This window comes from Tachysurus fulvidraco, chromosome 14 (assembly GCF_022655615.1).
Source record: "Tachysurus fulvidraco isolate hzauxx_2018 chromosome 14, HZAU_PFXX_2.0, whole genome shotgun sequence".
NCBI lineage: Eukaryota > Metazoa > Chordata > Actinopteri > Siluriformes > Bagridae > Tachysurus > Tachysurus fulvidraco.
In genome coordinates, this window is record NC_062531.1 from 21,859,355 (window position 1) to 21,881,055 (window position 21,701).

General features: G+C 36.0%; 2 protein-coding genes across 3 annotated transcripts in view; one reads left to right on the forward strand and one right to left on the reverse strand.

Moving 5' to 3' along the window:
* Positions 1-16,883, forward strand: part of pcsk5b (proprotein convertase subtilisin/kexin type 5b) — a 37,707-nt gene extending 20,824 nt beyond the window's left edge. The window contains exons 21-37 of the mRNA XM_027166987.2: positions 1,941-2,043; positions 2,221-2,357; positions 4,150-4,350; positions 5,379-5,447; positions 6,800-6,842; positions 6,933-7,075; positions 7,983-8,186; positions 8,555-8,638; positions 8,804-8,993; positions 9,143-9,357; positions 9,627-9,863; positions 10,909-11,142; positions 11,720-11,897; positions 13,328-13,545; positions 13,904-14,004; positions 14,314-14,503; positions 15,057-16,883. Of these exons, the coding sequence (XP_027022788.1) occupies positions 1,941-2,043; positions 2,221-2,357; positions 4,150-4,350; positions 5,379-5,447; positions 6,800-6,842; positions 6,933-7,075; positions 7,983-8,186; positions 8,555-8,638; positions 8,804-8,993; positions 9,143-9,357; positions 9,627-9,863; positions 10,909-11,142; positions 11,720-11,897; positions 13,328-13,545; positions 13,904-14,004; positions 14,314-14,503; positions 15,057-15,481 (2,972 nt within the window). The 3' untranslated portion in view covers positions 15,482-16,883. The remainder of the gene's footprint in view (positions 1-1,940; positions 2,044-2,220; positions 2,358-4,149; positions 4,351-5,378; positions 5,448-6,799; positions 6,843-6,932; positions 7,076-7,982; positions 8,187-8,554; positions 8,639-8,803; positions 8,994-9,142; positions 9,358-9,626; positions 9,864-10,908; positions 11,143-11,719; positions 11,898-13,327; positions 13,546-13,903; positions 14,005-14,313; positions 14,504-15,056) is intronic.
* Positions 16,884-17,539: 656 nt separating this feature from the next.
* On the reverse strand, positions 17,540-20,980 carry rfk (riboflavin kinase). 2 transcript variants are annotated; one of them, XR_003443890.2, is made up of 5 exons: positions 20,576-20,980; positions 19,621-19,772; positions 18,966-19,068; positions 18,534-18,852; positions 17,540-17,868 (listed from the first exon to the last, which is right to left on the reverse strand). XR_003443890.2 is itself a non-coding variant. In XM_027167471.2 (4 exons), exons 1-4 carry the CDS (start codon positions 20,655-20,657, stop codon positions 18,710-18,712), a joined length of 480 nt encoding a protein of 159 aa, XP_027023272.1. In that variant the 5' UTR covers positions 20,658-20,980; the 3' UTR covers positions 17,540-18,709. The 2 variants fall into 2 exon arrangements, 1 of the variants encoding a protein (XP_027023272.1); XM_027167471.2 differs by having other exon boundaries at positions 17,540-18,852.
* Positions 20,981-21,701: the final 721 nt, after the last annotated feature.

Here is a 21,701-nt window from a genome sequence, read left to right on the forward strand (position 1 = left end):
AATAGTATCAGAGAATGTATGTAGTCAGGTGCCAAACAGCTGCTTTGCTTAGATTTATTAGTGCTGGAGTTTAACAAGCAGTTAATAGTAATGTGCCTATAATGTATTTCCCCAGTTACACACGGCTACGGCTGTTAAACTGTTTTAAACAGTTTGGAATATTTGTCTCTGTCTAGAATGTCCCATTTTCATGTTGTTAAACTAAGATTTTAGTATTTTAAAATATTATATGTAGTATTTAAAATCTAACATTTTCCTTAACCTTTTTTTTTCTAATTGTATGTTGATTTGAATATCAAGATTTGTACAATAATTGTATGAAATGTACTTATTCTTAATGGAGACATTCCACCACTTTCTGGCAAATGATATCACATTGTCTTTGGCACAGAATTGTTTTTAATTTTTTTTATTTATTTTAAGCAAATGATTGACAATTGGGTTATGGAGGGCCAAATTAGGTCATGCAGGGTCATTGCTTAGAGGTCTGTTTAGAGGCATCAGCATTCAGTAGGGTGTACTGGAGCGTAAGCCTTGTGCCAGCCTACTATAGACCTCCTACTGACTTTATGGGAAAACTCCCAGCTGTCCACAAATGCGTCAATCAAGTTTGCGGTCAAAGGTTACGCTGAATATCGCAAGTCTCCTTCGTGGACCAAAAGCATAGTACAAATGCTCAGATGGATCTTTTTAAATGTTTAAATAAAACATTAAGTAGATTTTTTTTTTCTTTGAAAACATTTGTGAATTAAAATTCAGTGCATTTTCAGTTCATAGTGCTAAACCCTTTGTGCTATAGCTATTTGTAAATAGGTTTAGACTTGGCCAGTTGTTTGTATATTAATCTGAGTTGCAAATAACACATGTGATCTGATATTTTCATACTGGATTCAACATTTGTATACAGCTTCAGATTTTGTGTATATTTTTCCCCATCATCAGCACTTCTCAATCTGATATTTGCGACAAGCGAAAAAATGACTGCAAAATAAGTCACTGTAAAGATCCTTGTATATCTGTAGTGCCCATGGTAAAAGCTGTAGCAAAAACAGAAGAAGCCAGCCTCTATTATTTTATTGGTGTAGTCAACATGTGACTTGATTGGTAAGTAATGTATGTCTAATCAATTTTGGTTACCTGTGTGCTAACACTGTAATCAAGATAATATAAGAATGTAATGAATATCAGTCGGTAGCCAGTTCATGAAGTGTGAATGAAACTGTTTTCCAATAATTTGATTGGAATATAAGCATTCTATGAGTGCACATATTTAGTACAACAGCACTGGTACATTTTATTACTTGTATCACTTCTCTTCTGTGATTGCTACAAAGAATTGGGAATTTAGTCATTTCAATTGCTACACCGAAACCCTTACTATAGACTGCCAGTTTTTCATTAGTGGAGCAAAACTGGCCATGATATGCCTGAAATATTAATTAGTCAATATTAATTTCTTGTTAAAACTGTTCAGAAAAGCAACATCACACTGCAATTCTCTACTGAATCTCAGCTTGACGGAGTCACTACATCCGCACCCTTGCTTGTGTTTAAATGCTATATTGGCTGACTCAAAGTCCCTGTGCCATATTGATCAAACATTTGTATACATAAAGAGTGGTAAAACAAAGTTAAGCTGTTCTCTATTGAATATACTATACAGTATATCTTCACTACCAAGATTTGTGTAACATTTGACACTGTATCAAACACAACTTAATCCTTTAAACATTTTTTTAATTGTGTTATTTATGTGTCTGGAAACTATTATTCAGTTATTATTAATAATAATAATAATAATAATAATAATAATAATAATAATAATAATAATAATAATATCATCATCATCATTGTATTTCATTGTTCATTGTATATCATTGTTCCACTACAGAAGCTATAAATGAGGAAATAAAAGTATATATATTTTCCTCTCCCCTCAGATCAGTATGTGGGGGATGATGGCAAATGTCATTCATGTGACATTACTTGCTATAAATGTAAAGGACCAAACAGCAATGATTGCCTTAGCTGTTTGTTGACTAGGTAAGTGAGTTGGTAACTTGAACGAGGATCTTTTTTCACTTTTCTTAATAATGTTTATTATAATAGACATAACCTTACTAGTCAGTAGGCATCAAGAGGATGCAGTGTTCAATGGACTGGTTTTACTTAATGTTCAAAATGCCATGGTAACCGTTACCTCTTTTGGTTCCTCTGCAGGAACTTGGACGAAGGAGAATGTGTAATGGAGTGTGAGTCTGGAAAATTTGAAAGGGATGGGCAGTGTCAACGCTGCCATCGTACATGTCATGAGTGTAATGATGAAGGTCCAGACAAATGCACAAGCTGCAGCAGAGGTAGAATCCCTACCACCTAAGATAGCGGTGTCCAATCTTATCCACAAAGGGCCAGTGTGGGTGCAGGTTTTCATTCCAACCAAGCAGAAGCCACACCTGATTCCACCTGTTTAATCAGTTGTTCTTGGCTTTTAGTAGACTGGTGTGGCTTCTGCTTGGTTGGAATGAAAAGCAGCACCCACACCGGCCCTTTTCGGATAAGATTGGACACCTCTGGCCTAAAACAGTCAGATAGCTAGATGAACAGATCTGTGACTGTGGCAGGGTCAATTAGTGCTTTTTTTTATTGAATACATGATATCGTACTGCTTGATGTAACTTTTCTCTCCACTATAATTTTCAAGCATTCTCTTCATTTCTTCTTCCTCTCTTACACCAAGAGGGATATATGCTGTAATCTTTTAGATTTGTCCAAAATAATAACTCCGAACAGAAACGTGCCTTTATCTTGCTTGTAGTCTTAATTTTGTTCTAATAAGAAAAAGGTCAAAATATGTTTAAAGTGTGTCTAGATTCCTGTTCTTGGCTGGTAAGAGTGGAAGATGACATGGTCTACTGTTGTAGCCCATTAGTGGTTGAGTGATTATTGGGGTGTTTTTGAATCTCTAACTAGTTTGGCCATTCTCCTCTGTTGTCTCTCATAAAGTGTTTCCGATCTTTGATTTTTAAAAATTTTTTTTTAATTATTTATTTATGCACGATTCCATTTAAATTCTAGAGCCTGTTAGGTCTGCTGTTATTTGAGCTGATTATAGCGTGGACAGGTTCTTAATAAAGTGGACAGTGAGTAATAACCAGAACATACCTACCTTTTATACTTTGCTTAAAATCTTTATAATTTCAAAAACCAAAAATGTAATTTTTCTATAATGTAAAATAAATTAATATACACAATTATAAATAAAACACAATTCCAACACCAAGCGTCTAAATGAACAGTCAGGAAAAATGTGTAAAATTGCGCATGCAACAAAACTGGTATAAGGATAAGCACTTTGACCACTTTTTTTTTTTATTAACCACCAAGTCTCAAAAACTACAGGGTGTATTTGAAGGATTCTAAGTACCAGAATTTTTCAAACATCCTTCTAGTTTTTGAGATACTGCATACTCGTTTTAGCTTTTAAGCAAGAGACTATAAAAAGTCCTAGGGTTGAACAGGACAGATATAATAAGACATTAAAGAAATAGCTAAGCTTGAACTTAGCTAGTTAGCTATCAACTTCTCATTTAGCAAAGAAACATTTACATAGATTATCTGGGCACGATATATATATATATATATATATATATATCTCAATGTGTATAGCTAATTTATCTCAGGAATTACCATAGCAATGTGTATAGCTAATTTACCTCAGGAATTACCTTAGCAATGTTTACAGATAATTTACCTCAGGAATTTCTCCAGCAATTTGTATAGCTAATTTACCTCAGGAATTACCATAGCAATGTGTATAGCTAACGTACCTCAGGAATTACCGAAGCAATGTGATCGCTAATTTACCTCAGGAATTCCTTCAGAAATGTGTATAGCTAATTTACCTCAGGAATTCCTTCAGGAATGTGTATAGTTAATTTATCTCAGGAATTACTTCAGCAATGTGTATAGCTAATTTAGCTCAGGAATTAGCTTAGCACTGTGTATAGTTGATTTACTTCAGGAATTGGCTAACATGCTAGCTGCATTCGATGGTGGCTCTGAAACACGGAACAGAAAAAAAAATCCATTAAACATCTTTACTCTGCTGTTTCAAACATAACTATTTTATTTGTTTGTAATTGTTTACAGACATGTTTGGAGTGGAACGCTACCTGTTCGAGAATGAGTGTGTGGAAAGCTGCCCACAGTCACACTACCACTCCATGAAAAGCACGTGCGAGCCATGCGGACAGAACTGCAGGCTCTGCACGAACGCTACGCACTGCGTTCACTGCGCCTCGCCGTTTTACAGTAAAAACGGCGCGTGCACCAAGCTCGCGTGCATAGACGGTCAGTTTCTTGCTTTTTTTTACTAGACATTTCTGTTTCTTTTACTCAGTATAGTTTTCCTCTTCTACATCCTCTTAACCAAGTGCGAATATTATCAAACTAAATGTAATGGTAAATATTAAGCAAATAAATCCAGGCAATTGCAGAAAAAACAGTGATTTTTCCCTCAGTAACCTTCATACGTTAATATGTGTATATGTGTGTATACTATATGTATATATGTGCAGTAATTTTTTTGTATATTTTGTCATGTAAAAAACCATCTATAACAAAAACTTCTTTGTAAATAAAGTCAGGCACAATCTTTTAATTCTAAAAAATGTAAATCAGTAGGAGTCTATTAGCAAGTTTTTTTGTTCAGGGCAAGAATTTTAAGACTCTCATTTCACACCCTTCTTTCCATCGCATCATATCAGCTTGAATCAGTACTGAATTTGTCTCAGCTGGTCACAACATGCACGGTAGTTGATCTAATCAGATCTGCTTAACACGTTGAGAGGGAGATATGGAAAGAGTTTGACTGTTATACTGAACAAAAGTGAGACAGACAGTGGAAGAACTCAAATTCTTATCATTAGTGGCAGGCATGTATAAACAGATCCTCTGCCGTGGCCTGAGGATTTAGCCAGACGTCACTATACACTGTCTTCTGCACACATGCCTACACGAATGTTCCCTCCTTTTAATCTTTTTTCCACACAATCCTTTGATACATGGTGATGATCATACAGACATGAATCCTCACATATATTCTATTTTATAGTGCTTGTTACAATGAGACAGAAACAGTACCTCACTTATTATAGGTAACTTTGAGATTACTGCTAGCCTTCCGAGCAAGCGATTATGACGAATTTAAACTGAGCTAACAGTTTGTTTTAGGAATATGCTAAATTAAAGAAGGATATATATAAAATATTTCGAAGATTTATATAATATATATTGGAAACAGTGTGGTGTATGATGTATTGTATATTTCAGTTCATCTTGTAGGATATTCACATAACCTCATTGTATGCTGTGTATAGGTGAAGTGGCTGATACAGATCATGAGAATTGTGTTACTTGTGAAGAAGGCTGTCAGAAGTGCCTCAGTGGTGGGTATTGCAATATTATTTTTCAGTTTTCTCAAGATAATCTATTTATGGTGACAAATGCAAGGCTTCATTGCATAATGCAGATGCATCTTTCCCCATACAGAGTTAAGCATAAGTCTGATATTTTAAGGAGATGATCAACTAGTATGTTGAATTCTGGAGAGAGAGGAAAAAGTTGCACAAATTAGGAACAGTGTAATAAAAAAATGAATCCTACTAAAACTTTTTACCGATTTGTACCTGGTACAGCACATGTCAATGGGCCTATTTTAGTCACACTGAGCATTACTGATCTGACCCAGAACACAAATATATTCATGCCCAAGAAAGCAGTTTCTGGTGTGTGTGTGTGCTCGCGCATGTGTGTGACATTGGAAGATGAAGCACATATCTTACTGCATTTCTTAATTACTCTTTTCATCCATTTATATTTTGAACTGTATTGATGGCAAAGATGAAACGATGTCACACCATGTCACATGTGGGTCATCAAAGTGCTAGATGCACACTGGTTTCTGCTGAGATAAGTGTGTAATCACATACGGGCCAACTGGATCAGATTAAAGTGTGGCTGATAAGAAGTGCTCCTTGAGTTTCTCATTTCCCCTCTTGGTCCTGGGGCAAAAAAAGGGGAGGGAGGTGTATGAGTTTGTCAAAACTGATCTAGGCTCAGCTGGTGCTTCTCTGTCCAAAACGGTTTTATTAGACTGCTGAAAAAAAGAAACACTACTATTCCTATTAACTGGCCTAGCAGGGAATAAAATTTGGAAGCGGCAGCAGGTATTAAATGTTGACTGGCATATCAGCTTGTCATGCATTGTTGTCCTTGTTAATGCTGTATGAGCAAACACGCTTTAAACAAATCATCCAACCATGTCACGACGGACTCCGAACAATCTATATGCCCTAAAGGCCTACAATTTCCTTGGCGCCTCGCATTCTTTCTTCAATTAGATAAACTATGTATTGGCCAAGCACTTGAATGTAGGGAATATTTGCGCAGTTTGGATTTCACAATGTTGCAGGCCTGAAGCAGAGTTCCTTCACAACAGTCTGATTGAATTAACCGATGAGTAAATGGATCATAGCTCATCTCCAATGCAGGCCAATGTTTGCTTGCCCCCTGTTGGTACACAAAGAACAAGACAACTACCTGTCTAGTTTATTTATTTTATCTGTAGGGAACCATTTAAACATCAGGTATGGAATATGACAGATCTGGATTGATTCGTAATGTCTAGCTATTTTTTGTTCTATCTATTAGTGATGAAATTATGAAATTATTTCTGAAGTTAATAATCATTTAAAATGTTATTGGTTATCTGACTAATAATTTTCTTCTCTTTTGTCAGAAAATCCAGCACAGTGCATATCCTGTCTGCATGGATATTACAGGCAAGTCTTGCCAATCTAAAACAAGCCATTTAAAAAAAAAAGAGGCTCAATACCTTTAAAGTTTATTTATTTATTTACTTACTTTTCTAGATTGAGGGCAAATTGCCATAAGATGTGTCCTGGGAAAACCTATGGAGATGTCACCGATATGGTGTGCATGCCTTGTGATGATTACTGTGTCAACTGTGATGACTCCCAGTGTTACCTCTGCGAAGATGACTTCTTCCTCTCAGGTGCCCAAGAATATTCTGGTCATAATCTGTTAGTTGGTGTTGTATTTTTATTATTTTCATGAATAGCAGGAGAACAAAATAGTGATCTCATATATAAAGAATAATTGTTAGGTTTTGCATCTACTGCCTTAGAACAAGAACGTCTTATCTTGGTCATGTAGAATTTGTGGAAAGAAACTCCAAACATTGATCCCAGGATAGAATACAGATATATGACACCGTTATACTGTGTTATGCCAGAGACTCGGCTCAGCGAGTTAATGATCTGTGAGATGAGAAATAGAAAGACGTTGATGCTGCCATTAGCATGAAAGGTGAAGCTTTGGACAGAGTGTACACTTTAAGAGACGAGGGAAGGTGACAGAGAATGTCTAAATCCCAGTAGGCAGAAAGACAGCATTATGGGTAATGTAGGAAACTATTAACCAAAGTAAACATAAACCATCATATTGGTTAATGAAAGTTTAAACCAAAAACTTCAGTTAAGAATTTACTTTTTTTAAAAAAGTTATACAACTGAAGATCACATGTTAATTATATAAATTATGATGCAAATAGTTCATGGATGAACTATTCATGATGAGGTGTGTGTGTGGTGCCTAAGGGCAGAAGAATAGAGGTTTATGTGGATGGTAGGTGAGGACAGACAGACATGCTGCTACCAGCCCATCACACCTTCTCTCCACTAAATTGCAGCTGTGAGAAAGTAGTGCTATATTGCAGGGTGCTACATTTTTGCAGTCAGTCCTCTTTCCACTGTCAGAATTCTGAAGAAATAGCATGCAGTACTACATTTGAAATAATTATACCTACATTTGTACACACAATGATAATCATGACTTTTTCTAAATTAAGAACGACTTAATTTACCCGAGTTTACCCGAGAGCATATCTTGTTCACATCTAGAAGGAACGTGTGTGAAGAACTGTAAAGAAGGTTTTTATCCTGACACAACACATGAGTGTGAGCCATGTCACCATGAATGTCGTACATGTGGTGGCCCGTACTATAACGACTGCGACTCTTGTGAGGATGACATGCAGTTGAAGGATGGGCAGTGTGTCAGCATGAATACAGCAGTCCAGTGTGAACCCTTACACTTTCTCAATGGTAAGGTAATACCTTAATTAAACCCAATATAAATCATCTTTTGAAGGTTTTGAAATATTTTTAAGACTTTTTAGTTACTTCTAGGAACCAGGGGAATATGGAAAACATGGTTAATCTGATCCGGATCAATATTTATAAATATATTATTAAGCCAAATGTCACGGTACTGTAGGAACCAAATGAGCAACTTATTTTTTTTTTTTACAAATCCCTGGCTGCTATAATTAGCATCTACTTATAATGTGCCTCATCTTGAAGACAGTAATCATACATTTGGTTCATCTTAAAATTACCGCTTGCTGCACGAGTGCCTCCTGTCTCCTCTCTATCGCTGTGTGTGTGTGCACATGTGTGCGTGTGATGTATAGAAAATGGGGAATGTGAACAGTGTCACCTTACCTGTAAGCTGTGTTGGGGACCGAACGCTGAGGAGTGCAATATCTGCATGGATGGTGAGTTTGCTGATTGTCCAATGTTTTCACCTTTCCTACACACACTCACACACACACCCATATATATATGCAGTATATAAATATAAAATTTGTGTATGTATGTGTGTGTGTGTATGTATTTATATATACTCCCCTATTTATCTATATCTATATATATATCCATAGGTATGTTTTTGGTTGCAAGCAGTCATATGTGTGAATCGTCTTGCCCCGCGGGTACTTTTGGGAACAAGACGAGCGGGCACTGTGAGGAGTGCCTGAAAGGCTGTGTCAAATGCAATGAAGCCCAACACTGCCTCAAGTGTAGAAGCGGCCTCTTTCTACAGAACGGCTTATGCGTTGCCAAGTGTACAAAGTGTGCATAGTTTTTTACTCCTACTTATTTCTCTGTTGTTTGCTACTTCGTTCATGTACAGTGAATAATAATATGCAAACAGTGTATAATATAGTGGACAATAATGTGTACAACTAGGCAAGACCCAGACTTTGTATGCCTCTCCACAGGGGTTACTCTGAAGGCGGTGATTGCCTTAGCTGTGCTGAACGATGTGCTTCGTGTGAAAAGGAACCTGGTTATTGTCTGAGCTGCGAGCAAGAGTACCTGCTTCATAAACACACCTGTGTGGTCCACTGCCCTGAGGGCTACTATGTCAAAGGCAATGTGTGCGAGCAGTGTCCTAACAGCTGCATCCAGTGTGACATAAAAGGCCGTTGTAGTGGTAAATTTAAAAGATACAATACATTTAATCCTACAATATGTAGAACATTATGTTTAAGGAGAGGGTTCATTATATTCTAAAGAATTTTAAAAGACACCTTTAAACAGGGTCAAGAAATACAAATCGAAATTTACATAAAAATATAAATATTAAAATAAGTTATTTAGATTTTTGTGTATTTATTAAAGCAAAGTTAGCAGCTTAGTTAAAATGGGATTCTTCAATGTTGGGATTCTTTATTCTTCATTGTTTTGTCTTCTCTCTTTCAGAATGTAAGCAGTACTATTTTCTTTATGAAGGTATGTGCTTGGATGATTGTCCCAAAGAGTACTTTCCAAATTTGCAAGAAAAGAAATGTGAGCGTTGTCATAAAGTCTGTAGAACCTGTGATGGACCTAATGCAGATGACTGCATATCATGCTGGAATCCTACAGACGTCCGCTACAATGGAGCGTGTCTGTCTACCTGTCCATCGTTTACATACAAAGACAAGACTGAATGTCGTGGTATGTTTGTAATTGAAAAGAAAATGAATCGAATGTAATTCTCATGTATGCTGATTTCTCAAAAGACCTTATTCTAAGCTCACCTAATTTTTCATAATTAAATGAATCATAACAGAATATGGAAACCGAACAACATCAGCCAAAGCTGCCACTGTATAAACAAAAGTTAGACATTGCACAACCAGATGCTGCGCAGATGTTGGACAGCCTAAACCTTACAGCCTGAAACGATTCATATGGTTTTCACTACCATATATCAGGGTTTCTCCTTCTTTATTCTCTAACTACTTTAGTCAGTCTAGATCTGTATATTGCTGGCATGTTTTGTCTTTTCCGACATTTGTTGTTTATATCATGTTCGGGTCTAATGACAGATTGGTTGATTCTGTCTGGATGTATCTGTATTTTGGCGACATCTTGCATTTGGAAGTCAAATAACTCAAACTTACTTTATATTTAAATTCTTTTGGTATTTATACTATTGGGATGCATCCATTGACCAGCACCACAATGGTTTTTAACACATGGAAAAACTCTTGCATTGTTCTTTCTCTTTGTTTCCATGTATAGATGAAAGGCTAGTTATGAGGAGCACCAAATAGTGTTATATGAACAGTGCTTTCCCTTCAAAACACTGTTCCATATGGTGTACAGACGGACTAAATATGATTTCAACTAAAACTGGAATTTAGCCCACGAAAATACAGCCTGCTTTCATGGCTCATGGATCATCATTTAACAATGTGCATTAGGATGGTTTCTATTTAAAACAAATTTTATATATTCGTGGTGGGAAATTGACTGGAGGGACTGAAAAATTGCATACAACACACATACGGGATTAAACGAAAAGAGAAAAGTTTAAACTCCTAAAGATTCCTTTGGTGGTGATAATTTACCTGTTTTTTTTTTAAACATAATCCTCCATGACTTTTCATTTTTGACGTGTTTTTTTGCTGGTATCTATCAATGTACAGGAATGTAAGGAATCAGATTGTGATTAATTAGATTAATACTACCTGGGTGGTGCGTGTTTGTTTTCCAGACTGTGATAGGTCCTGCCAGACCTGTTCTGGCCCTCACCCTTCCTCATGCCTCAGCTGTAGGCCCAACATGAGGAAATATTTTAACGGCCATTGTGAGTTCTATAGCAGCTGCTCTCAAAACACATATGCGGATAAAGATGGGCAGTGCAAACCGTGCCACGAAAGCTGTCTACACTGTTCGGGCGCAGGCGAACATCTGTGCCTCAGCTGTCGCCCTGGCGATTACCTGCACAGTAAGTTCCTGACTCTTCTTCCAGCTGCTCTTTCATACCGTTTTAACTTGTTAGAAAAAAGAGTAAAATAGCATTATGTATAAACTGTATGAACACAATAATCACCATCTTATTCAAAATAGAGGAATACATATGTCAATAAGTTTATGTCATGTACATTATTTAAAAAAGGCCAAAAATAAAAGTGAGGCAAATATTATTGTCACTCCATACACATCACATGTGTCTCCATGTTCCCGGATGGTTACTAAGGTGACAGGAAGGAGCGAGAGTCTGTTAAGTGCCATGTGACGAGTGCATTGTACCATGGGCATCACACTCATAAGTGCCTCAGCACAATGCACACGTCACATGGCACTTAACACACTATTGCTCCTTTGTGTCACTGTGTGATTAGAGTGGAAGAGAATGTGTGATTAGGGTGGAGGAGAGTGTGTGATTAGGGTGGAGGAGAGTGTAACTATGGTGGAGGGTGTGTGAGATTACGGTCGGAGAGTGTGTGACTAGGGTGGACTAGGTTTTATTAATAAAAAGCCAAAAATAAAAGTGAAGCAAATATTATTGTCCCTCCAAACAGATCACACGTGTGTTTCCATGTGCCCGGATGGTTACTACGGTGACACGAAGGAGCAAGAGTGTGTTAAGTGCCATGTGACGTGTGCATCGTGCCATGGGCATCACAGTAACGAGTGCCTCAGATGCAAAGCAGGCCTCTTCCGATTGGAAAACTTCTGTCGGCAAAAATGTCCTTCCAGGTGCGCATTCATGTCGGGAATGTTTCTTTTGTAATTAAAGGATAACAATATCTTTGCTAAGGTTGGATGAAACGAACAGACAGGATAGCCTTACAGTTACAAAGAGGATAGTGTCCCATTCTGCATTGTCATCATGACTTTGTCATACCATCACTAGAGGGCACCACACACTCAAACAATAAATATGTGGCTCTCAACTCTGACAAGCTGGGATAAATTACAGAACACCTAACACTATATATATATATTTACACACTTTTTAAATAGTGAATAGTTAAAAAGTGAATTATTAAATGCTGCCATATGAGTTTGTTAGCACTTAATGTAGGAAGAATGTCTCATCAAACCATGACTCCTGGCTTATCTGTCCATGTTTTGTGCTGCATAAACCAAGTCATGTGCATTGGCTCTAAATACAGGAAGTATTTCCAAATAACAGCCGTGTCAAAAAAAAAAAAAAAAAAAAACAACTAACCAAAACTAAGAAAAGTCTTGTTTTTTGACGAACACAATATCCAGTTTTTTTTTAACCTATTTACAGTATTTGTTTGTTTGTTTTTGTTTATTTATGTATTTATTTATTTATGATAGAACTTTAATATAATATATTTAAATAATCTAAGATTTCATAAAGTAAAGCAGGTCAACCGACAATAGTCATACCTTTTAGTTTTTAAAAGAATGGAAGTTCAGATGTGATTACATTTTAGCTTAGCAGGCCATAGATTACTCACAAAGGGGAGCTAGCACTAAAGTAGCTTTTGTGAACTACTGTATGTTGTGAGAGGAAAACAAACCCGTGAATGTATATTCTCACTTTTTTCCTACGAAAGGTTTGGGCTCATCAGTTTCCTGTGTTCATTAACCAGATGCAAACAGGAAGAACAAAATAGTTTCTCACATTATTGACACCATGTAATCTTTATATATAAATATTTAACAACTAGTTATCTTTTAATTACAGTATTTTGGAACTTCATAACATTTCTTAGTTAATGGCAGAACTTGACATACAACATGTCCGTGAGTCCCTATAAGATAAGATACACAGTCACTACACAGTCTGAACAAATTCAAATGAACTTATCTTTGAGAGTCATAATATTCAAAGTCCCTAACCAAAAGTCCAGCTTGTAACTTCAGGAGAGTTTACTTACCGTAAATGAGTGTTAACAGTATTATGTTAGTGGGACATTCTTGTCTAATGATTCTGCAGGTTTGGTTATATTATAATCTCTTTTATTATGAGTACAGGAAGTTCAGCTTTTTAACACTGAACGATTGCTTGAATTTTAGATTTATATTATCTGGGAAAATAAATTGGGGCCTTAAAGTAACCTTCAATTCACAGAAGCTTTGTCTTAATTACTACATCAGAAATTGTAACATAATTAAATGCAAATCGATAATAGTGGTGCACATTTCTTTAGCTTCTATGGCAATGATACCAGTGGGACATGTGAGCGCTGTGACCCGTCATGTGTGGAGTGTTCAGGCAGTGGCAAAACAGACTGCCTAGGCTGTAGAGACGGTTACTTCCTATTAAAACACGAAGGGATTTGCGTGCATGTGTGCCCGTCCAGCCACTTTGCTGACAGTTGGACGAAAGTATGTCAGAGATGTCACTCATCCTGCAAAACCTGCGAAAGTAAGTATACTACAATATTAAATGATCATTTTACATTTACAGCATTTAGCAGACTCCGTTATCCAGAGCGACTTACATTTTATCTCATTTTTTATACAACTGAGCAATTGAGGGTTAAGGGCCTTGCTCAGGGGCCCAGCAGTGGCAGCTTGGTGGATGTAGGAATGGAACTCACAACCTTCCGATTTGTTAGGCCAACACCTTAACCACTAGGCTACATCCCTATTTTCCCACCGAGGCTAGATTATATAAAGGAATGCCTATTCAAAATAAAAGAAACACCAGTTCAGTTTTATTTTACATCCTATTTGATTCGAATTTTAATATGATCATTGCTTGCATTTTATCTGTTTTGTAGAAGAAGGACCTTTATACTGCACATCCTGCTATGAAGGCTTTCGAAAGTTTGGAGGAATCTGCTCATCCGAGTGTCTTGCCGGAGAGTACGCAATATCTACGGTAACACAACCTGTGTCTTCACTAATAACCAGTGCTGTGGTGCATCAGGTGATGAATGAGTCTACGTAAATGGTGATAAATCATTCATTTTGATAGGCGTGGTCAGATTATTAGGTACACGATCCTTTACACCTACCATGTAGGTGTAGCAGGGATTCATTTACTGACAGTATTCAAACTTAGCAGCTTACTTAGTATTCAAGTTATACTGTACACCGTTCGGAAAGGTTGACCACCTGATATAATAGGTGCCTGGTAATGTGTTGTCCATTCACTTCTAAATTCTAAATGTCTTCTTGTCACACACAGAGCCCAGAGGTTAAGTGCGTACCATGTGACCCATCATGCTTAGAGTGTAAAGGGGAAGGCCTGTTCAACTGCACCAGTTGCTATGCTGCACATCGTCTCTCAGAGGATAGAAGGTGTTTAGCTTGCTGTGGAAAAGAAAATCACATGGACTCGTCCCCACTGCCATGGGAGTGCTGCCAGTGCCATGACGGTAAAATCTTCTGTTTAGTGCTAATAACATTTCATTTTGTTGAAGCACTTGTTTGTGTATTACAGGCTTCTGAGATATTAGTATTGTAGGCCAGAGCTCCAGCACTGTCAAGCTGCCTCTTTTTGGCTATTGAGCAAGGCCCCTTAACCCTCCCTGCTCCAGGGGTGCTGTATCATAGCTGCCCCTGTGCGTCGGCCCCAAACTCCTCAGTAAAGATATGCAAAGAAAAGTATTCCACTGTGCTGTAATGTATATGTAGCGATATTAAAGGCTTCCATTTCCCAGTTTATCATTAGTACTAGTATTGCATTAGTACTCATGTTGCAGTAACGATTATAACATATCAAAACATTCTGTGGAAAAAAGATCTGTGCTCGTTAAATAAATTTATGTATGTATATACATACATATACATATATATGTATAAATATGTATATATAAATTTCATGCTGAAGTTTAGTTAAATGTGTGTACAACAATTAGGCCATGTAGCAATGCCTTTTTTATTGGTGTCATGAATTATAGCAGTAATTCTGTTAAAATGTGCTTACAGCTTCCTTTGATGAATGTGTGCCCGGGTTCAACTTTAATTTTCGCAGCAAAGGGGAAGTACCTGCAGGCAACTCTGGCCTCATTACTGTAACTACAATATTCCTGCTGATAGGCATAGGCGTAGTGGGTTTCCTCTTCATGCACTACCGTCCAAAACTGCCATCCTTACGTGCTGTGAAATCAAACGGCTACACCAAGCTGGATAAAGAGCCTGCCTTTACCACGGCCACCCTCCCTGACAGCATTAAGGGTGAGTACTGTGATAAGGATGAAGATGAAGACGAGGACGAGGACGAGATTGTGTACATGGGGCAGGATGGTGTGGTGTATCATAAATTTAAGTATGGCCTTTTAGACCAGGAAGAAGAGGACATGGACATGGGGATGGAGATGGAGTATGATTACTCAATTTATGCTGTAAAATGAAGTGTATAAGAGTCTGTAACTCTTAATACAGTATGTCTGTAGCACTTTCTAAATTTGCTGACTGACAGGAGATTATTTATTGCTAATATAATCGGGAGAATGAAGCCCTTTCATTCTTCGAAGGTGAGGTGTAAATTATTTTTTGATAGTCTGAAGAACAATCGATTGTAAGCATTTTGTTATTGCCTCCAAATTGTATGATTGCATTCCTGTACTGTTTAAAACATTCTGTTGCTGTCTTTACTTTATCATCTCCAGTATGTGAAAATCTGTTCACAGTCGTTCCGATAATTAAGGACAAGTTAACATGAATGTAGACTTCAGGAGCTTACTTGACAAAGTGCTTGTAGTGTCGACTACCTTTTTTTCTGTCGGTGTCACAATACAAGAGCATCCATACACAAGGGATAATCCATAATAACATCAAATTACCATCGTCCAGTCCATCAGAGTACATTTCACAGTGTAATTAATGGATCAAAATATTTTTAACATCCATCACCTTTTGTGTTTTGTTTACAATTTAATTTTTGTGTTTTTCCCCCAACATGAATATGATGTCACATACTGTAGAACACTCCAGTGGCAGTATAAAATTATTTGGTCAGGGAATCTCCTGGGATAATCTAACTTTATAATTGTAATTTGACACACTGATTTACAAAAGGTATATTTCATTATATTCTAAAAAAAAAAAACACTATCATTTATTTTCGATTTAGACAAAATCTTTACAATAAAATCCATCATCTGTTGGATGTCAGAAGAACATCTGAGTTATTAAACACTTGTGATTTACCTCTTATCTTTAACCCTTATCTTTTCTCTACACCTTTTAAGGCCGAAATTTGAAGTCCATCACTACCGTTTCTGTTTGATTTCAACAGCAACCTGAAATGTTTCAGTAATATAAGATAACTTTATTGATCCCACAGTGGGGAAATTCACTTATCACAGCAGCTCACAGACAGTTTAAATGCAGATTTTATAAATGATTTAAAATGATAAAATTTTGTACAATAACTTCAGTGTAATGCAGTGTTATAAAGTCTGACAGCCACTGGTATGAATGACCTACGGTAACATGCCTTCCTATACTATGGGTGTAGCAGTCTGCTGCTGAAAGGCCTATACAGGGTATCATTTTAAGAAATTCTCAGTGATTAAAATTTCTGAAATCCACACATACTGGAAAGTTTCCTTATTTTCCTGTTCTGACCTGAGGTGAATTTATCCCTTTCAAAGAGAGAAATATCAACGCACACCAAACTGTCACATGTGTCTGTCTAAAAGTGTATTTTATTTGTAGCCTTACCTCATTAAATTGGAGATAACAAGCAACGAATGTTATTCTCAACCTACATCATTTGTATTATATGAACTAATTAAATTCTGAATTGTATTTATGAATTTATGGTATTTTCCAATTTTGAACAACATGGCAAAATTCTTTGCTGATCTGGAAAGTAATCGTGTAAATACAAATGAAGGTAATGAAGTGAACTCATAGGGAATAGTATGTAAACGTTCATTTTCCAACCGCTGTGTTTGCTCCGTCACTATGACTCTACCGTTGACTTAAAACAAGGTACTCCAGGGAAGATGGGCTTAGATAGCAACCTTCTTCGATACAACACTTTCGTTTGGGAAGCCTATTGTCAGTATCCACACAATAACTGGTAAGCATCCATATTACTATGAACCATAAGTTTTGTCATTTATTTTCATTCAGAAGCAAAAGAAAGTGCAAAAATATAGGGGTTGTAATTGATACATACTTGGGAATTTAAAAATAGGAATGAAAAAAAAATTAGAAAATTTACAGCTCAATATCAGGACAGTGTAATTTTTTTATGCCTGTGTTACAGAGGTGTACATGTGAGCAGAGATAACTGTATTTAAACTGAATATTTGGTCATCTCAATTTCAAGGTCAATTCTGTTAATTGAAACACACTATTGGCCCCAAGAAGTACCTATTAAAGTACCAGATATATAAAAAAATTATTAATATATCATTAATAAAAAAGAAAGAACAAAAATATCAAGTCACATTAGGTTCAAACTAGAATAAAAGATATACTTTATTAGGAACACCTTTACATGAACTCATTTATGCAATTGTCTAATCAACCAATCATGTAGCAGCAGTGCAAGGCATAAAATTATACATATGTGGGCTGTCATTGCCATCAGCAGGTAATGTTCACATCATCCATCATCAAAATGGGAGAAAAATGTGATCTCAGTGGTTTTGACTGAGTCATGAATGTTGGTGCCAGATGGGTTGGTTTGAGTTATTTCTATAACTGCTGATCTCCTCAGTTTGTCATGCACAACAGTGTCTAGTGCAAAAAGATTTAAAAAAAAATCCAGTAAGCAGCAGATCTGTGGACAGAAACAGATTGTTGATGACAGGGAATGGCCAGACTGATTTGAGTGGACAGAAAAGCTACAGTAACTTGGATAACCACTCTGTACAAAAGTGGTGAACAGAAAAGCATCTCAGAACATCAAACATTGAAGGTGTTTTCAAAACAAAGCAAGGACATGCACAGTATTAGAATAGTGTTCCTAATACAATGCCCAGTGAGTGTATATTGTTTATAAGAATATAAGCCTTCCTTGGACACAAAACTTAATGCCAGTGAATATTTATAATCTCACTTGTGATTGATCTATTGAGGTTTAGGTTAAACGGCTTCAGTTCAAGAGACCAGTCTAACAGCCTAATAATAATAAGAGTTCAGTAATAAATATATAATATACATTCCACCACTGTACCTAAAACTCACAGCCTTTCTGGATTCTGGGTTATAGTTTTGGACCACTGAAATGTATATATTCACTCATTTGATTATATACAACACAATCTACCAATACCAATCAAATATTTGTATTTTTTTTTATATATACTCGTTTTAAATTTAGGTTACATCTGTTGCAATTAAACTGTACTATTTAAGTACATACATCAGCAAATATGTCTCAGTCATGGAAGTTTCTGTCTTAAAGCGTATACTTTGAACCAGCTGTTGGTGATCTGAACTGACCGAGTTAACTTCATTTCTTCTTTCTTCATTTGGTTTTGTCTTCCATAACAAATAATCTGCACTGGTCAAAATAACCTTTCTGAATTATGAAATATTACAAAAATAATGCGTGTTACAGTAGTTTTACCCCCATAAAACTGAAGTATGGGGAAACTAGATAAAGCGGCAAGGTCCGTTTAGCGACCATTCAAGATCTGATTGGCTGTTGTGGATATAGAGGTCCTAAAAAAATTGTCTTCTTTCAGTTTTATGTGCTCAGGCAGGTCCAAATTTCTTTTAGCTTCTTCAATGTCACTGTGAATTGCAGTGATCAATTCTTCTGCAAAACAAAAGTATATCATGTTATATATATATATTTATTATTTCAGTGTGTGCATCTGTCTGTAGTGAACACATGATCACTGTAAACAGGGCTGTGTTTTTGTTTTTTACCTATTGAGCTGAATCCTTTTTCTGGGCGAATGTAGCCCACCATGACAACACTTAACATCTGACCGTAGAAATCGTCCTTAAACTTGTGGATCAAATGTGTCTCCTGCCATAAAACAAATGATCAATTCCAACAAACACATAAAATAATAAAAATAATAATCCAACTTTTTCCACTTTTGATACAACAGTAAAATCACTGCTCTAAAAAAAAGTTAACATGTTTAATTCATTGACCAGACCACTTGATAAAAAAAAAAAGCTGAACAGAAATCCTAAACTGATCAGTTCTGATCAATTTATTTGTGGAATAGTATACAGAAGGCTTAAATGTCAAATATTTAACAAACTAAAGAACCATACACATAAATGTGTGCCGGCCAGTTTAGACTTATCATTTTACATTTGTCACAATTCAGCCACAGTTTCATCAGAGAGTTGAAGGGAAAAAAACACACAAGATTTTTGAATAGAAAACAAATTGATCCAACAAAATGCTCCAAATATTTATTGCTCTCTCTCTATATATACACGTGTAATGAATTTCTGTTCATTGGCCTTATATCTTTAATACCAATGCTGTTTATAGATACATGTTACAGATACAGTAGTCTACGAGTCTATGCAATCTTGCAAATCAAGTCGTCTTGATCCTCACCATGGATTTCTTGATGTTTTTGTAGTAGGGGTTCCAGCCAATACTCATCACCATCTTGTGGACGTCTCCGTTGTCCACACGTGCCCAGCCATAATAGATACCAGTGCTGATGTCAGCAGGTAGACTGTCCACTACAGATTCTGGGAAGTTAGCTGTGGTACATATACAGAAGTGTTATAAGAGCTTGTAGGATGTCTTACAACCTAGACATGTCTTATTTAGTCCCTTCGTTTTGTTGAATGGATTTCCATTCATCGTTCAAGAACAACCATTAACCCCTGACCTCTAACATGTTGGCTTGACCTTTCAGAGACCTTGTATGAGCAGTTTGAATTGAAATGATTTAATAATGATCAGATATGATCAGATAAACAAAATAAATAAATAAAAAATGCTGGACAAAATTGTGTAAAATTGATGGAGGTCTTAGCAAATAAGAAGCCACTTTTATTGCTAAACGAACAGGAAGTATTATTGAAGTGATTGAGTATACAATAATAATAATAATAATAATAATAATAATAATAATAATAATAATAATAATAATTAATATGTATGTTGTTAAAATGCCAAAAGAAGTCTAAGACTCATATAGAACGTATGAGTCTAGTCATAAGCCCTAAGCAAGGTAGCCAAACTAGCTAGTAAACTAACCTGGTAAATCTATCACATTTCTCTACTCATGACTCAATTAAAACAAAATATTTTATTAAATAAAAGTACTGAAAAAAAAAAGTTCACTTCACAGATTAGACATCTAGTTAGTGTTAGCAAAGCTATTTAATATACTGGAAGTATCAATGAAGCCCGAAGTGTCCTAATAGAACACCTAGGGCACTAGGTAGGGTGTATAAACCCGTTGAAACAAACCCTACGTAGGTCGCCTACATACGTAAGCTATTTGAGACGCAGCCTGACGTAAGCACCGTTCGGCTTCTTTCTCTCCTGTTTTTACCTGTTGGGATTCCCAGCTCTTTGCTTCCTCTTCCAAATCCCCGAATCACTGGTCCTCGACAGAAATATGGCAAACTCCTCATGTCCACGGTTATAAGTCTGTTGTTTTTTTGTTTTTTTTTTTACATGTATTAGCTAAAACAGAAGTCAATGCTTTTTGCTTGTCTGTATAATCTCTGTACAGTTCCTGTTAAAACGACGGTATTGACCCTGTGGAACCTTCTAGACCTTTACTCTAATAGTATGCAGCGGTTAAATAAAACAAACACCCTCTCTATTCAGGTCCAAAAGAGTTTCATAAACGTGTAACAACGTTTATTTTCATCTAAAGATGTCTATACTAAGCACTCTACACTCTAAGGACGTCGTTTTCACGCATGCGCATTCCGACAAGCCACGCCCACCGAACAGATTGTGACGAGTTCATAAGAACAACTTCAAAATAAAACTCTATTAGATTCCACTGTGCAGAAGTTCCGGAATAATGCAATGTACAAAACCCGCTTATGTTTCAGAGTAAAAACAAAAAAGGACGAATAGTCTTCTATAAAAAATAAATAAACCATCTATAATTTAGGTAAATTATTTTTGTATTTTGTATTAATTTACAGTAATTGAAAATTAATTTACATTTATTTTTATACCCACAGTCTGACTTTAAAAACATTTCATTAAAAACAACAACAACAACAATAAAAATAAACCATTTTTAATTTAGGTAATTTAACCTGCATCCAAAAATTATTTACAATAATTAAATTTACAATTATTTTTTTGCAGTAATTAATTTACAATAATTTACAATTATTTTAAAAGATCCACAGTCTGACTTTTTTTTTTTTTAAACATTTCATTAAAAAACAACAACAACAAAAATAAACCATTTTTAATTTAGGTAATTTTACCTGCAGCCAAAAATAATTTTTGTAATAATTAATTTACAATAATTTACAATTATTATATATAAAATACAAACAAATTTTCATTCCATACAAAGAAATGTCGGTGTCCAGTATCTCTATTACAACACACATCTATTGCTTATCCATCACCATACAAAAGGTGGTGATCAAAAGGTTATAAAGTAATTGATTAAAAAAAAGCCAAATCAGTTAAAATATCTCTGA